Source organism: Astatotilapia calliptera, chromosome 18 (genome assembly GCF_900246225.1).
Source record: "Astatotilapia calliptera chromosome 18, fAstCal1.2, whole genome shotgun sequence".
Lineage (NCBI taxonomy): Eukaryota > Metazoa > Chordata > Actinopteri > Cichliformes > Cichlidae > Astatotilapia > Astatotilapia calliptera.
In genome coordinates this window covers 23,942,688-23,955,695 of record NC_039319.1, presented here as the reverse complement: position 1 = coordinate 23,955,695, position 13,008 = coordinate 23,942,688, and the positions used below count along the sequence as shown (strand labels likewise).

The 13,008-nt window shown below is 42.6% G+C and overlaps 1 protein-coding gene across 1 annotated transcript in view; it reads left to right on the top strand.

Moving 5' to 3' along the window:
• Positions 1–11,209, top strand: part of hs2st1a (heparan sulfate 2-O-sulfotransferase 1a) — a 47,838-nt gene extending 36,629 nt beyond the window's left edge. The window contains exons 2-7 of the mRNA XM_026149794.1: positions 1,759–2,009; positions 2,106–2,191; positions 2,448–2,586; positions 3,365–3,462; positions 5,464–5,621; positions 9,415–11,209. Coding sequence (XP_026005579.1) covers positions 1,759–2,009; positions 2,106–2,191; positions 2,448–2,586; positions 3,365–3,462; positions 5,464–5,621; positions 9,415–9,638 — 956 coding nt within the window. The 3' untranslated portion in view covers positions 9,639–11,209. The remainder of the gene's footprint in view (positions 1–1,758; positions 2,010–2,105; positions 2,192–2,447; positions 2,587–3,364; positions 3,463–5,463; positions 5,622–9,414) is intronic.
• The last annotated feature ends 1,799 nt before the right edge of the window (positions 11,210–13,008 follow it).

The following is a 13,008-nucleotide window of genomic DNA, read 5'->3' as shown; positions in this document are numbered from 1 at the left end:
CCTGGCACTGCACACCCGTAAAACTCTTCTTTTGTCTTTGCCATTCTCTCTCTGCAGTCGCAGTACTCCATTTTAAAAATAATCCAAAAACGACACTTGATCCCACGTTGGGAAAGTTTCAACATAGCAACTGTTATTTCTGTTGTTGTTGGCCAAGGCGCTCTTTGGACGGACATGCGAATGAGTATCTCCATTACAGCTGTTCTGCACGCTGACAGCCTTCAGCCATTACAGCCACCTGGCACGTCTCCACGCCATCAGTCCAGTTGTGAGCATGCGGAAACGACGAGGCACCGTCAGAAACCAGATCTCGCTTTCATGAGTGGAACATTAACAGCTGCTCGGGAAGGTGTAAGAGCAGGGGCTGAGAGTATGTTCGCATTCACACAGATGAAGGGGAGGCTGCTGGAATCGCAGATGACATCTTAATTGGCCTTTTGGTGCCAGATGCCAGCCTGGAAAGACGTCCAAGCCAGGTCCAAGCTGTAACTGTGTCTCAGTTGCCAGGCATGGCATTAGGAAAGGTTTTTAGGAGCCTAGTGGCTCCGCTGGGAGCTCCCACGGGTATTAGGTTCTCCAGTGTTGTGCTGCCTCCCCTCCTCGTACAAACACCCTTCTTCTCTCTCCATGCTTCCTGCAGAGCACTCTGAGGCTTTGTCAACACCCGTCAATCTGAGGCGAATTCAGATAAAGAAAAGCCCAAGGACGACAAAGGCCAGGCCTTCTTTGTGTTCAATCTATTCACACCGAGCTACTGGGGTCTGGCTTTTCTGCAGCTTCGTGCAGTGTTTAGGTGGAAACAGCCCCCCCACGCCTCACAAAAAACCCTCCACCCTTCTCATTTAAGCTACATTGATGTCCTGCAAATATCCAGTTAGCCACAAAATAACTGCCAACCTCTAACCCTGAACCACCTCTTACTGTTCCCTTTCCCACTCCCCTTTATGTGACACCTTTCTCAGAAGAATCATTTGCCATTACCCTGAGCCTGTTCTCCATGCTAGTCCAAATGAAGGTACATTTATTTGATCTAAAATATGAGCAAACACACAGTCCACTCTGCAGTTAAATGAGGAGAGTGAAAGTAAAGGTAGAGGACTGATATTAAAGATGAATCTGATTAGCGAACAAGAGAAGCAGTACCACAGTGTGAAATGGGCTGCTCACAAAATGATTACCTAATATTCCTGTTTGACATTACTCTTGATCCTCGGCGTGAAGCAGGGAAAGATCTTGAAGCTCTCCCGACAGATGGTGAAATGAAAATCCATTTTTAATGAAGTTACAGTTTAGTCTCTCACACAGCGCTGACGCTTCTGACAAGGAAACACGATATTTTAAGGTGTAAGTGGATCAGATTTGAATCAAAGACTATATTTGTAGCATGCATATCAAGTACAGTGAGTGTTGGATCATAGTTGTAAGTAAGAAAAAAAACACAAAGCTTTGAGGATTTGGGATGCTCTGAAATCAAACTGGAGCATGTGGTCTTCTTATTTTTCTCTTAAATCGATCAGTAGTTTAACAAATGAGCTGGACCTTTTTCACGGAAAAGTTCCTGCTGTTATTCTGCTTCACAGGGAGGTCAAAGGTCAAGTTCAGCTTGAGAACAGCTTCACCTGGAGCTTGAGTAATCAGTAACTCACCGAAGGACTTTTTTTAATCTTTCCTTTCAGGCAACTCTCATTTAAAAAAAAAAAAAAATCTAACTTCTGCATCTTGAACTCGCCTTTTTCTAATTTCCGTTCGTCTCCCCAGAACGAGCCATCGCCAGACACGAGGTACGAGAGATCGAGCAGAGGCACACGCAAGACAGCCTGCGGGAGCGGGACTCAGCCGCGGCGCTGTCCGACAGCGAGGATGACGTGGTCATCATCTACAACCGGGTGCCCAAGACAGCCAGCACTTCCTTCACCAACATCGCCTACGACCTGTGCGGGAAGAACCACTACCACGTCCTGCACATCAACACCACCAAGAACAACCCGGTCATGTCCCTCCAGGACCAGGTCAGGGGACCTGCGTTTCCTCCATCTTCCTACACCTGATCATCTTTGTCTGCTACGGAGGTCATTATTGTGATATGTTGATTTTGGTTTGTTCAGGTGCGGTTTGTAAAGAATGTGACTGAATGGAGGGAAATGAAGCCGGCTTTCTACCACGGACACGTCTCCTTCCTGGATTTCACCAAGTAAAGAAGCCTTCATTTCACATAGTGTTGTTTTTTTTTTTCTCCACAGCCCTGTAACCAGTTAATCCACCCTGCTGTGGCTTTGATCAGCTGACTCCACCTTGTGGTCACTTAAAGCTGTTCACTCTCAGAGTGAAAAGCAAATTGTATCCATTTGAATGTTTAAGAAAACAAAATTGCATAAAAACAAAAATTCTGTTTCATGCATTTTGATTTCATTCCTGGTGAGCTTTCTGAAACGAGTAATTCTCCTCAGGTTCGGGGTGAAGAAGAAGCCCATCTACATAAATGTGATTAGGGACCCAATTGAAAGGCTGGTGTCCTATTATTACTTTTTACGTTTCGGGGACGACTACAGGCCCGGCTTGAGACGCAGAAAACAAGGAGACAAGAAGGTAAAACAGCTTTATTCTTTTATTTAAAGAATGGATTCATTTTCATTTAAATAACAGGGATCTGTGGATGAAATCTCACTTAATATTTGGCTTGAGTGATCAAACCGAGCGTTTATCTTCCAGAGCTCAGCATTTCGAGGCCTCTGTGCTGCCGACAGTCATCAAGGCATTGAGTGGTTTTGGGGTGTCCGTGGTTGAATCCCGTGGTTATAAATGGAAAAACATCAGGAATGCTAGCAAAAACAATCTAATTACATCTGGCACAAATGTTCATTTGGACTCAAGGATGAGCTCATTAAAAGTTAGTAGTCAAGATCAGTGTCACCTCACCAAAGTCGAGAATTCGCAGTTTAATTATCGCTAAATTTCACACAAATGCCTCTAACAGGAAAATCCGATGAAGTGGTGACATAAAATGTCACCAGACTGGGTTGTTACCAGCTACTTAACTAGCATACCACTGTGAGGTGGTAATTCCAGTTAAAACAAAATTCCCTCTCTTTCATTTCTCCCAAATGTGTGTTTTGTTTTTTCTTTTGAACTAGAAGAAAAAATTACTGGAGAATTGAAGTTCTGACTAAACTGTGGAAAATAACCACTTAAAGTACCTTTTAAAGGCTCCGTGTAGCTTCAGGATTATATTTGTGCATAAAGCTACTTCGGAATGTTGTCGTCTTTCTTTTGTTTCACAGTGCATTAAGGGATATGAAGGTCTAATATGAAGGAACACTTATCTTTTCATCTGCTTTCTTGGTGTTTTTCATGTTCTGTGTTTCAGACGTTCGATGAATGTGTATCAGCTGGTGGCTCGGACTGCGCTCCCGAGAAGCTCTGGCTCCAGATTCCCTTTTTCTGTGGTCACTACTCCGAATGCTGGTGAGAATTCAAACACCTGCTGCTCCTGCTGTGTCGCATTCAGACCACACTGAGTCTGAGATTATCAAACGTGTCTCCTTTTTTTATACATTTGCATGTTGACAGAAGAGATCTGGTTATATTGCAACCAAAAACAGGAATGAACAGGCTTAATGATACAGCTTATGTACCTAATAAAATAGTGTAGCTATAAATCAATACACTGTTTTGTTTTCTTCGAGGTGTGCATTGTGTGTTTTAAAAAATTTTTTTTTTTAAAAATGAGCAAAGCAGACAAGATGAGAACAAAAGAAGAAGTAGCAGACCTGAAAAAACTACAGCAGAGAGTAAAGTATCCCAAAGTCATGTCAGGCTTTTATGTAGCATTATTGCTGTTGGCAATCAGTGGATGGATCAACTAATGTTGCAGGTCCTGTGTCAGGCCTGTGCTGGGTGTTTAACTGTTTCTTAAACACATGACTTTTCAGATACTGTTCATCAGTCACAGGGAGGTTGTTTTTTTTAAACTTGCCATTTCTTTTATCCTCCAATGTCCAGTTTTTGGGGGGGTTAAGGACGCACTGCACACCATGCTGAGTTTTTGGCTAATAGTTCTTTTGGGAATCACCTTGTTGGTGCAAAAGTACTGTTTTATGCCAGTTTAACTGTGTTATCTTCAGCATTTTCTACGGATTCAACTGCAGAAATTGGTTGACAGGGCAGATTTAATGTTTTCATAAAAGAGTGGTTAAAGACAGACTATTAAAACATCTATCCATCTTGTTTCGCTTTTCTGGGTCGCGGGGCAGCAGTCTTAGCAGAAAAGCCCAGACCTCCCTCTCCGTGGCCACCTCCTCTAGCTTGTCCGGTGGAACACCAAGGCATTCCCAGGGCAGCTGACAGACATAATCCCTTCAGCGTGTCCTGGGTCTGCTCCTTGGCCTCCGAAAGAAAACCGGTTCCTCCTAAAACAGTCAGGTACAAGAACTTGACTGAAAGTGAGCGAAAAAGCAGCCGATGTCTGAAGAAAAACTTCTGAAAGCCCAGAGTACCATTGCTCAAGAGCACTTAAAAAAAAAAACTGCATTATAATTCTGCCTCCTTGGGAGCAAAATAAGAATAAATCAGGATTGGCTCGATGCATTTACACAGTATCAAATGTTAAATATGCTCGGTTGGGTTCAGATTTAACACCACTGTTAGGGTAGGAATAAATGCAGCGGTGAGATATTTTTCTCTGGGTTTGTTGTCAACAACACAAACAAGCAAAGTCACTGACCTTGTCTTTTCCTCGGTGCATGCAGATGAAATTGTTAAAAAAGACGTGATGTATCAGTCTTCTTCAGTAGAGCACCACATTCAGTCATTCTCTGCTTTGCTACACTCTCTCCTCAAGGTCTCCAGTAGCCCTCTCACTGCCTTGAGCCGTTCTCTCTACATTGTGTTTTCTTCCTTTTTTATCAGTCTCTCGCTGACCCTACTCTTCCCTCTCACCCTGACTAATCCATCTACCCTCTTGCTGACTGAAGGTCTGAGTGTCTGGGATTTAGAGAGCAGTATATTAAAGTAATGGAAAGGCCCTTGGAAACATTAAATAAATAGTGAAGACAAAAAGGTGAGGTCAGTGCAGCCAGTCATAGATTGATGTGTTTAAGAAGGCCTTGCCAACAATTTACTTTATAGGTTTAAACAATCCTTATTTTATTTTCACTACCAAGCTTTTTTTTTTTTTTTCCTTTTGCTCCGCTCTCCTGTTGTCTCAACCCTCTCCGGACTCACGGCTCACCTAATCGTTCATCCTGTCTGTCTTTCAGCTCCTCTCTGCTGCTCTTCTCTCCATCACCTCCTCTTCCTCCGTGTCAGGCCTTACATCATTCTTCCCCTCCATTTCTGCTCAGTTTTTCCAAGCTGTGTGGGATATTTTTTTTCCCATCCAGCAGAGCAGCGACTCCCTGAGAATAAAGAGAAAATATCCACATCGAAAAGAAAAACATGACTTTTTTTTCTTTTTTTTGTGTGTAGGAACGTGGGCAGTCAGTGGGCTCTGGAGCAGGCAAAGTACAACCTGGTGAATGAGTACATGTTGGTCGGCGTAACAGAAGAGCTGGAAGATTTTGTCATGATGCTGGAGGCCGCGCTGCCACGCTTCTTCAAAGGAGCCACTGAGCTGTACAAAACAGGTGCTGCTCCTGCCACACAGTTTAAATAAAAAAATAATAATAATTATATATATATATATATATATATATATATATATATATATATATATATATTAGGGGTGCAACGATATTCGTATCGATATTGAACCGTTCGATACAGTGCTTTCGGTTCGGTACACATATGTATGAACAATACAACATTTGTAATTTATTTTATCAATTTTCCTTCTGACGATGCTGTCTGTGTTGAGCGCTCAGTGAATCTGTGTTCGACTACTCCGCCTAGGCTGCACTGTCGAGCGCAGATCCACTGAGCGCTCAACACAGACAGCATAGTCAGAAGGAAGAGCGCAGGGCAAGCTAGCGAGACAGAAGTTAAGCTCTCCTTGCAACAGGCAAATTGAACTTCATTCAGATCTGGCGTTTGGAATTATTTTGGTTTTCATGTGACGTATGACCCTGAAGGTAAGCGAGTCATGGACTAAAGTAAAACAGTATGTTGGATGTGCCATGCAATGCTCAATTACATTGGTGTGAACTAGTGTGTTAGCGCAGTTAGCTCGTTAACGTGTTGGCCGTCTAGCCCCATGCACGGAGCGATCGGCGGTAGCTCGTTAACGGAGATTTGCCTGTTGTGGCGTTAAGGTCATTTCAACGAGATTAACCTGAATGCACTAGTGGGAACACAACGAATATGACTGCACATTTATGCTGACATCATCCTAGTGCAAAGACAAGTGAAAGCAGACAAAAAAAAGCAAGCATGCTACTAACTTTAGCCGAGTCATTTAGACCGCTGTTAGCACATGATTCTCCTTATGCTGCTGAGAATATAGCCCAGAAGAAGCGGATAGTACAGCTTTTATTTTGGAAAGAGCCATTTCTCTGTAATAAACTCTCTTTTCCAAAGATGAGTGATTCCCCAATCAGATACAGGGCTCGCAATATCGCTAGCCCGACGTCCCGAAGCTAGCGATTTTTTTCAGTCGGGCTACCAAAATCTATCTCTTCCCTGCCCGTCGGGATATTGTAGGAAGGAAAATATATGTCAATGCTTTTGCATTCTTTCAGAAATGTAGCTCGGTAATTATGTCATTGGCATCGGTGAGCCACTGTCAATATATGACATATTGAAATCGCGTTTGAATTTGCGCTTGTTTTTTTGCTTTCACTTTGCAATCGTGCGAACTGTGTATAGAGAGCGACAGCACTGATCTGTGAGTGATGATAATTTGCGCACCAATTCCTCTGACATCGTCTTATTAATCGTTAGCTTACTATGCAAACATGACAAGTGAAATCTCCCGCAGCTTACACATGTGAGAGGTTGATCGCGCAGAGAATCGCTGAGCTTATGTGAGTGCGTGTGTAAAAGCATTTCAGTTCTGCTGAGCCAAATAAGACAGGTCAGGGTGAAGAAGTGACAGCCAAAGAAAAGCTTACCACAAAACGGAGAAGTTATGACAAATGAGACTATAAGGCAAAAAGAAAGTGCAGCTTCATGGTTTCATGGACAAAAGAATTTCTGTGGCTGCAATATGATGAGCTAAATAACCAGGGCTGCACATAAGTGGTCCGCAGGTGCGCATTCGCTGTCAAAATAAAAAACACGCACAAGGGTTAGGGTTAAATTTAAAAACTGTACTTTTGAGTTAAAATATATATTTATAATTTTAATAAATGACAAATTAAAAATGCATGAACATTTTTTTGTATCGAAAAAATATCGAACCGTGACACCAAAGTATCGAACCGAACCGAACCGTGAATTTTGTGTATCGTTGCACCCCTAATATATATATATATATATATAATTAATTTGCTGCTTCAATCCTCTCACTGCAATTTCAGGGCTAAATATTGTGTTTATGTGCTGTGGTTGTTCATTAGCGCTTTGAATCGCTCTCCTGTGATCGGCTGTGATCAAAATGCAGTCGTGCTGCTTCACTGATGTAGTTACAGATTAGTTATAATGAGTGCAGCCAGAATGAATAATGGGCAGCACAATAGGGTCCGGTGTGACAATCACGCCGATGCACAATGATTCAATATACCCGAGCGCATTAAACAATTAATCTGAAGACTAAGTCTCACATTCAAATGTCACGTCGTCTTGATCTGTCTCATTTCTTTGTGCACGGGTACAGCTAATGTTTACTAAATTACTCAGCTAGCACCTGGTTGCCAGGTTTCTGGCATTAGTAAGTTATCTGTGACTTTCAATCTGGTCAAACCGGAGGACTGTAGATAACGCATGACCGTTTGTGGTGCTTCTTTCTGTTTGTTTGTTTGTTTGTTTTTTATTTCTCTGACTACTGCACAGTGATGATGCACAGTCACTGTGCCTAGTCAAGTGTCAGGCAATTAACAGTTAATTAAAGAACTACTTATTTTACAGTGCGTGGTTTTTGTTTTGGGTTTGTTTGGTTTTTTTAATACAGAGCAAATAAACTTGACACTATTTAGTGGCCTGTTTCCAGAGTTAAACGGACAGTTAACTGCAAAGTCATATTTATCTATTATTCATCTTTATTGTAGGGCTATTTATTCCTTTTAGATACACTATATTGCCAGAAGTATTCATTCACCCATCCAAATCTTCTAATTCAGGTGTTCCAATCACTTTCATGGCCACAGCTGTATAAAAGATACTGTGATGTATAATGTGCAGAGGTGGACAACTTTCTGTAGAGTCAATGCTACAGATCTTCAAACTTCATGTGGGCTTCAGATTAGCTCAAGAACTGTATGTAGAGAGCTTTGTGGAATGGGTTTATCATATTAAAGCCAATGGATTAAATTGGGATCTCACGCAAGTGCTTGTGACGGCAGACGAGCATATACTTTTGGCAATATAGTGTCTTTTTGGTGCAGGTTGCCTTGTTTTGGAGATACTGGCTATAAAATCTGCTGAGTCTGATCCATCTTGATTATGCTTTGCTTAAATATAGGAATATAACCAAAATATAAGCAGTTAATTCAAGTCCCCCTTCTGCAAAGACTGACAGTTGACACAACAATTGTTTTCAAACGTTTGCCGATCGGTCTGAAAGTGACTGCAGTCTTGTTTGGAGACGGGTTGGAGATGAGTTGCCTCCCAACCGGTGACCTATTTGATGTTTTGCAAAAGAAAGTGGTCACCATGCCTACCTGCAATTGCTTGTCGAAGCAATTTTTGTTGCCTACAAGGAGGTGGCCCCCAATTCCCCCCCCACCCACACTTATGTATTTTATTTTTACATTTCTGAAGAAAAGGCTTAAATAACTGTGCGTCACACACCAGCACAATCTAAATGAATAAAAGTCCTATTTTTAGGTGAACTGGCCCTTTAAGACAGCCTCCCCCACACACAGAGACACACATGTTTAGTGTTAGCTGTTTATTGGACATACAGATAGCAGTGTTATGTAGGATTTTGTTGTTGTCGGTTGTGTAGTTTATATTAGAAAAAGCTCACACTAAGTATGCTTTAATGTTGCTGTTGTCATGGCAGCCATTTTGACACGAAGCAGCAGGAAGTCACTTTAATGAAGGCCACGCGCCTAAACAGAAAAGAAGCTGCTGCTGTTTCATGTGAAAATGGCAACTGTTCAAAGATCTCGGAAAAAAGAAAAGGTGTCGTTCTAAATGAAGCTGCTTGTTGTTAATGCCAGTGGATTAACAGAAGAACTGCAACAATCGCTTCTGCAAAACTAACAAAAGTAACACTTAAATGCATTACCAGTAAATATAACAGGCCGCTTGTGTACTAAGTACTGAATGATTGAGTTCATGTCCTTTAATCCCATGTTGTTCCTCCCACTCGCATCACAGGTAAAAAGTCCCACCTAAGGAAGACCAGCGAGAAGAAGCCACCCACAAAGGAGTCGATTGCCAAGCTGCAGCAGTCCACCATCTGGAAGATGGAGAACGACTTCTATGAATTTGCCCTGGAGCAGTTCCAGTTCGTCAGGGCGCATGCTGTCCGGGAAAAGGACGGGGAACTCTACCTGCTGGCCCAAAATTTCTTCTATGAAAAAATCTACCCCAAAAACTAGAGAAGAGAGCGGAGTGCTTTGGAGGAGGACGGAACACTTCGTCCATGCTCAGTCATGCGCTCTTGAGACAAACAGAAGTGGGAGTGAGGTGAGACTTGAGGACTACCGCTGACCGTGTGCCTCGTTTGAGAGCATGATGCGGAGCTGGAGAAGCAATCGGGCTGTGACGCAGCGACCGGACTGGCAGCAGTTGCTACTCGCGGCTGTGCCGGCCAGCTGGACGAGGAGCTCGCGTTTCAATCGGCAGGTTGCTATCGCTACCGGCAGCTGCTCCACTCCCTTTCACTTCAACGCCGAAGGTCGTCCATGCCGAGGGCCTCTCCCGGCTCGCGTCTTAAAGGCGACCGGCCGACAGCTGATCATCCCTCCACTCCTAATTGGATTCACTGTTCTTCTATCCAGAAGATTCTCATTGGCTCTGTACTGTTTGGTTGTGTTTGGTTGTATTTTATCTCTTTATTACGTTTTTGGTTTGTACGTAAAGACGTTTGACGGTGAAACGACATGCCTCACGCTTCATCACCACTACTAACTTAAAGAGACGGTACTGTAAGAAACATTGCTGTGTTGCTGGACTTGAATGGAGCCTTTTGAGGTTTTTATGAGTAAAAGTCCTGTGAACGCGGACTGTTTCCCGGGGCACGCGTGTATGTTTTATACTATACTAAGTGTGTGACTCTTGTAAATGTGCAGCTTTTCCTTTGGAGGGTAACAGAGGAAACGTTTACACCTTATTTTATTGAAGTGAGGTGAACTTGCTGCTTCTGTAAATATTTACAACTTTTTAAATCCATTGCATTTCCTGGCAGATAGGTTACAGAAGTCTGGACGTGTTGTTGGTTTTATTTTTGTCACGTAGAAGCATTTAAACACGGGAGGCTGCTAAAATCCGTTTGGGGAAATGTGCTTTTCCTTGTTTTCAATGCGACTTTTGTACCAGTAAATTTAAGACTTTTAGCAACTAAAGCATGAAGAGTGGACATGAGGAAGTTCCCCTGCTGTATTGGGTGTCCCCTAACTCCACTATGAGCCAAACGTTTCCATTTTTTTTTCTTTTTTTTACAAGTGGCGAAATTATGCATTAATTCAGGAGCTTCAGAAGAGCATTCCCAGTCAAAGCCAGACTGTTTCTCATTGATTTTTATGCCAAGCTAACCTAACCAGCTGCAGCATTACAGTATGTTTAAAAGGCTGATAAGAGATCAGTCTTCATTCATTTACTTGATAAATTGGCTTTATTTGGGCTCTGATGGGGTTTATTTTTTTAATCGTGTAAGGGAAACGATGAAAATTACAAGTATTTTAAAAAGTATACTTTGTTATGATGGGAAAGAGCCCCAGCTTCTTCCTGGATGTGCTGTCACTGTCTGTATTTGTATATCCAGGTGAATGGATGCTCCCTTGCCATCTGAGGACATACTGTAGTTAACCACTCTGTCTTGTGTGCCTTCTCTAGAGTTCGCCTTGTTTTGCAGGTTTTTCTGATTGAACATAAAGACAACACGGCTGCCATGTCTGTTTTCATCTTTTGATTGACAAACAATATAAAGAAGACTTTAAAAAAAACTACCTGAGGTTCATGACTGGTTTTTAGTTGTGTTTTTTTTCTTTTCCAAATGTTTTTGCATCATCATCATCACTGTGTACAGCAAAGCAAGGATTTTGCGAGGTGACACACATAAACGGAAAAGTCGAGCTGGCTTACTTCAGGTGTCCTGCAGGGGGCGATAAAGAGCCTCCAGGTTCACTCCTGCCTCTGAGTGTGTGTTTATCATTTTCACATGACTCTTCCAAACAGTGTTTGATGATTGCAGTGACATGTGGTTGTGTGCCAACCTCTTTATATTCCCAGCACGTGTTCAGCACCTCCTCTTCTCGTAGTTCCTGCAGCTGAGCTTCATAAACGGAGGGCACTGAAACAGGAGCCACCACAGGCCAGGGAAAGTTTATGTGAGCCAGTGCTGCCACTCAGCGTTATTCACCCATGCTCTCAGATAATCCCTGGACAGGCATCAGCTACTGGACTCATCCCCGGTAATCTCAAATCATTCTCCAGTTACAGCTTCCTGGTCTTGGCCCTCTGACCTAGATTAACATGGACAATGCCCCCCCTCATACTCTGAAGCCTCAGTTACACGCTGCCTTTTAATATTAGACCAGGGACTGCCTTTTTTTACGACAGTCTGCTACTGAAAGCTCCATGTACACAACCTAAAATAAACCTTTAATGCACACCCATACATGCACAACATTTAACATATGGTCATGTAGCGTTGTGGTTTTCAGTGTCAGATGTGAGGTTCCCTGTTGATTGGATGACATTTAACAAATGTATAAAACCACTACAGATACCAGATTTTCTACTGATTCTTTTTTCTTTATTTTATTGTTTACCGGTAATTAAGTGAGCCGGGGGATTCTTTCAGTTTAGCAAAGCTGGTCAAGAATTTAAAATGAGCCAAGCTGTCACATCCTGGGGTTTTCATTCAGTCACTAGGGTAATTTTTCCATGCGCTAACTCTGTTGTCATGTCAGTCACTACCACTCCCACATGCCTGTCCTTTCTTGTCAGTAGTGTCACCTGATCTGCCTCTCCTCTCCACTCACCTGCTCCTATTCAGCCAACCGATACCGCGGTAGGTGTTCATCCAGCTCCCCACCACTGATCAGTCAGACTGTCTTTGAGCTCGGTGCCTTAGCTTTCCAATATTCTGTGTCAGTGCCTGCTTTTTAATATCATTACCTGTAGTTTTAGAATTTGCTACATCTCGTGCTTTGTTTGTCAGTAGAGTTAATTAGCTTTTTATTTATTTAGTTGTTTTTTTTAAACCAGGAGCCATTTTACTGGATGTTCATTTCCCCACTGTAAAACCCGTGCTATGTAACGTCATTCAATATGTTTTGCTTAGTGTTGCATCACTGGAGGTTTGACTAAGAATAATGCATGAGCAGAGTTTCACACGCAGGCTGTGGATATCGACCTGAGAAACATGGAAAAGGAAAATAAACAAGCTAGCCTGAATCATTCCCTTTATGTCTGTGAAGTGTATTTTTATGCTTTGCCGCTATTGGTAATAATTCCATCCATTCATTTTCTTGCACCTATCCAGCTCAGGGTTGTGGGGGTGGTTGCAGCTGTCACAGGGTGAAAGATGGGGTACATCCTCCACAGGTTGGCAGTCTATTGCCGAGCTAACACAATGAGACAACCATTCACACCAGTCACTTTGAAAATCACCAATTAGCCTTTCCTGTGCAATGGAGAACATTTAAACTCTGGTAGAGTAGCTGGTGGATTTTAACCCACTACCTTTAGGAACGAGTGCTAAACACCACACCACCATAAACTCATATATATGGGGTTGCTTTA